Genomic DNA, 5,000 nt, shown 5'->3' on the forward strand with positions numbered 1-5,000 from the left:
TAAGAGGATCATTCCACAACTTGGTCACAGCTGGAATAAAACTTCTAGAATACTGTGTAGTATTGAGCCTCATGATGGAGAAGGCATGGCTATTAGAATTAACTGCATAGTATTACGAATAGGATGGAACTGTCCAGGAAGATCTGAATGCAATGGATAGTCTGCATTATGAAAAATCTTCAAAGTAGCATGCATGATGAACTAGTTGAATCTCTGCCCAGCCAGAAGCTATTACCATAAATATTTCCTGTGGATACATATTCCAAAGGTAGAATTCGGTATTTAATGCCATTGTGGTTGACATTTACATATGTATATTTGTTGATATGTATAATGCATTTTTCTTTAATTTCCGAAAACTTAGGCTATATCTTTGATATCCTCAAGTTCACCACGTTGATGGAACTTGATTACTTAAATCCTTTTTATAAGTAAGTTAGTTACACCTAAGCTTATTCACACTGGTTTAAGGCATTCCTGTCTCCTTATACTTTAGACATTGTTTATAATTTGCATGTCCTTAATACAGCTATTATTTTTTCAGATTATTCAAACATTACATACAGTATTGTGTACATGAGACATAGAAAGATAGAAGTGACCCTAAAAAATGTGAAAGTTGAAACCTTGCCGGTTAGGCTTAATATAAAAAATGGCCTAATGTTTATGTATTTCGCAATAGGCCTAAGCAAGGTTTGCTGGTGAAAGTTATTTACCGATGGCTCTTAGAGATTTTTATAGTAGTTGTCAGGGGGTCACACTTGGAAAGTTTGTTTTAGGCCCGAGAATCCTTGAGCGGTAGTGTGTTCAAGGTAGGGCAAAGGCCTTTGTGAATATTCATAGCAAGATTCTTGATCGTCCATTGTTCGGCGACTACTTATCAGGAAGTTGAAAGGGTCCCAAGGACGTAGTAAAAAGTGTGCTAGTTGGAAGGTGGAGTCCATAGACCTTGCTAGGTTAGGCCTAAGTGTTTCTCTCTGTAAGGCCTAAGTTATATTTTCACCTTTCACTCACGTTCGTAGCCCCCCACCTCTCTCTCTCTCTCTCTCTCTCTCTCTCTCTCTCTCTCTCTCTCTCTCTCTCTCTCTCTCTCTCTCTCAATAAATTGCATGTCTTTGACGTATTCCCTGCAAGCTAATCAATCTAAATTTATTTCTATGGAAAGTTAAACGTTCAACTAGAAAAGGAATTGCCTCTAAAGTATGCCATTCAATCTAATTTTCTGTAAAATTGATAAAGCATGATCTGCTGTATCCCAAGATTTTAACATTAGCACTTTTCATATTTTGGGATTGAACTAATATAACAGTATAAACATGATCCGCCAGTTTATCGTAGTGAAACTTTTCAATTTAGCAATTGAAATTTTATGAGTTTTGTATTAATCTTTTAGCTATACTATTCATAATTCTATCCCGGGAGATAGTTGAGTTGGTTTTCACAAGGGTAGCGATATCGGCACATTAATTTTCGTACTATGTACAAGCATATCTAGTTTGGTCTAGAAAAAAAGCTCGTTGCATATGCAGAAGATGCTACTCTTTGCATAAAATCAATCTCTAAATGTTGATCATAAGTTGATGAATCCCTTGATAAAGATATAGCTAAAATTGGAGCATTAAGTTAAAAGGTCCTAACGAAACTCTTTAAGTATGATTGCATGTCGAGGACAGTGGCTCTTCAACAATCTTTAATTATATGAAATTTAAGTTTTGTGATTATGTATTGTAAATTTGCTTGAAGCACAAGTTTATTTTTTCAAATGCAAAATAAATAGCTAATTTAAAATTTTCGGCGATCCTTAGGAATTTTAATTCTCAGTCTACATTTTATTCTTCTTGTCCTGTCTTCAGCTGCTGACTCTTCTTGATTTGTTGGATTGAATTGAAGTTTTCTGTTATCCTGACATCGAAGGTCATTGCCTTAGATTTATTCATTATAAAGAATAAAATATTCAAATTAAATCTATAAAAGCAAAGCTGGCATTATAAAAGTTAAAATATCCTTCAGAAGACCTGCTTCTGAAATCTAAAAATTTCTCCTATATCCTTCAGAAGACCTGCTTCTGAAATCTAAAAATTTCTCCTATATCCTTCAGAAGACCTGCTTCTGAAATCTAAAAATTTCTCCTATATCCTTCAGAAGACCTGCTTCTGAAATCTAAAAATTTCTCCTAGCACTGCAAAGATATTGCTTTAGTAACATTCTCAGAATGTAGATTCAAATAGCCAAGAACGTAAATTTGTCAACACTCTGACCTTGTATGTTTTTAAACTAAAAGTTGGAGCCATGCATAAGACTAGGCCAATAAGAATCGGAAAAAAAAAAAATTACACGAATAACTGCAGACTTAACAGTGAATAAGGAATATATCTGTAAGATAGATGCAAATAATAATAATAAAAAAAAAAAACTACAGTCTGGTGCAAGCATGATTTTTATACCAGGGTTTCTAACTACGTAAATTTTGCTTCTCGAAGGATTACCGTCCACCTAGTACAGCGTTCCCAATTACTTGTGTTCATTACCCCACTTTTTCCAAAATCCTGGCTAGTAGCAAGCTCGTTACCCCCGTATCATATAGATTATTTTGAACATGACTAATGTAAAACAAACTTTTAGTTAGTTGAACCTTCCTTTATTCAGTTAACATTGAAACAACTATATCAAGAAGTAATATTACTTCTGTTGAAAATAAAGATAAAAAATGCTTACATATAATCACGTTAAAAATAATGGAGAAAATATAATTGAGTTAATGTGAAAAATGACAAATTGATTGGATACTTCTTCTAGAAATAAATAAAACTATTTAATGTCTAAAACCACTCCAGTTGAAAATAAGTGGGAAAAATATATGCATGTACTTAAAAAATACATTAACTTTTCTGAATACATCTACATGCTTTTTAGTAGTTTTATTTGGACAGCACATAAGTAGATCCTCTTCAATTTCTTTCTCCTTTGTACTGGATTTATACCATTAATTGTGCACGCTAACAACATCAGTTGTTTTATCCAGTTGAATGGTAAAGATACCACTTGTTTTTACCTGTGAAATTAATTGGTCTTTGATATCATTTGACAGTATCCATCCTGCGCTTAATTGTGTTGTTGGATAGTGGTACCTATTTCAGCCTCTCAGCTTGGTAGGTCCCACATAATAAATTTCAGCCATACTTACTGCAATCTCCAACCTCTCTCTGAGGTGATAATTATTTGCCAGTGGCATATAGGGGATGTTCACTAATATTTAATACTTTTAATAACAATACATACACGCACACACTTATATGTATACATAAATTATATATCTATGTATATATATATATATATATATATATATATATATATATATATATATATATATATATATATATATATATATATATATATATATATATATATATCATATTATATTATATATATATCATATTATATATATATATATATATATCATATTATATATATCATATTATATTATATATATATATCATATTATATTATATATATATCATATTATATTATATATATATCTATATATATATCTATATATATATATATATATATATATATATATATATATATATATATATATATATATATATATCATATATCTATATATATCATATATCTATATATATATATATATCTATATATATATATATATCTATATATATATAATATATATATATATCTATATATATATATATATATATCTATATATATATATATATATATATATATATATCTATATATATATATTATATATATATATATATATATATATATATATGTGTGTGTGTGTGTGTGTATAAATGTATGTGGGGTAATTTACCCCTATTTGGGAACCGCTGATCTAGTATACATTTTGATAACTTCATCCAAGCTATTAATTGTTTTATTTTTTCTTGAACAGGCAGCAAGATGTGGCTACGTTATATTAATTATGGCCATATACTGGATGACGGAAGCGCTACCACTGGCGGTGACGGCTCTGATTCCTGTGTTTGCTTTTCCACTGCTGGGCATCCTGTCCACTGGAGAATGCTGTCTCGTCTACATGAAGGAGACGAACATGATGTTCCTCGGAGGTTTGACGGTGGCTATCGCAGTCGAGCACTGTAATCTGCATAAGAGAATTGCTCTGTTTGTTATACTACATGTCGGTGAGTACCCACACCCTCTTCCCTGTTAATGGTTTGTATGCTTTGTGTCCAGAGCAGTGTTGCCACATTTATTTTTTTTTCCAAAATCTGCGTATTCACTGAAAAAAAATCTGAATAAATCTGTTTTATAATTAATTTGTAGAAAATTTGAGGAGTTGGTAAGTTATATTTTAAGAGTATGTTACTAGAAAATAACACTTAGAGTAAATAAATTGGCTGAAGGAAAAAAGAAAAAAGGATATTTCTTGTTTATTAATCAAAACCCTTCCACCATACCTCTTGACTCGTGAGTACATTAAGTAAATCAGTCATAATGATGGACTTTGAGTTGGCCAATTTAGTATTGGTGATGATATATAATTGATTGGAAATTGGAGGAATCACTGTAAAATGACTGATTACATTTTGAGATTTAGAAAATAAAGAAATATTTGTCTTATTTTCTAACTTCTACTTTTGATGTACATATTTGTCACTTCCTGATTTCCTTCTTCTTGTTAAGAGTTCTTTGGAGACAGTAAATTCATAACCTGATTTATCATACAGCAATTGCTTTGTATGGAGCAAAACTGTAATTCTTTCATAGAGAACCTATTTCTTATTTTTTTTCCTGTTTATTGGAAATATTCTTTCTACAGTTGCACTAGAGTGCGGTAAACTGTAATGTTTGCATAAAGTTGGACAAATTTGAAAACAAACAGTCCATTTGCCTAGCTGAAGCTACTGTACTCAAAAATATCTCTGGCTTCATATCTGAACTCTCATTGATATCTAAAGAATTTCTTATTAAGTCTCCGTTCTGGCAATGCTTTGAATATTACTCTGTTGCAT

General features: G+C 31.0%; 1 protein-coding gene across 8 annotated transcripts in view; it reads left to right on the forward strand.

Annotated features, from left to right (window-relative positions):
• The window catches only part of LOC137620797 (Na(+)/citrate cotransporter-like), a 158,571-nt gene that overhangs the window by 108,487 nt on the left and 45,084 nt on the right, over positions 1 to 5,000 (forward strand). For all 8 annotated transcript variants that reach the window (XM_068351237.1, XM_068351236.1, XM_068351243.1 and 5 more), the window contains one exon: positions 3,920 to 4,169. In XM_068351237.1, the coding sequence (XP_068207338.1) occupies positions 3,920 to 4,169 (250 nt within the window). The remainder of the gene's footprint in view (positions 1 to 3,919; positions 4,170 to 5,000) is intronic.

The sequence above is a fragment of the Palaemon carinicauda genome, chromosome 27 (assembly GCF_036898095.1).
Source record: "Palaemon carinicauda isolate YSFRI2023 chromosome 27, ASM3689809v2, whole genome shotgun sequence".
Lineage (NCBI taxonomy): Eukaryota > Metazoa > Arthropoda > Malacostraca > Decapoda > Palaemonidae > Palaemon > Palaemon carinicauda.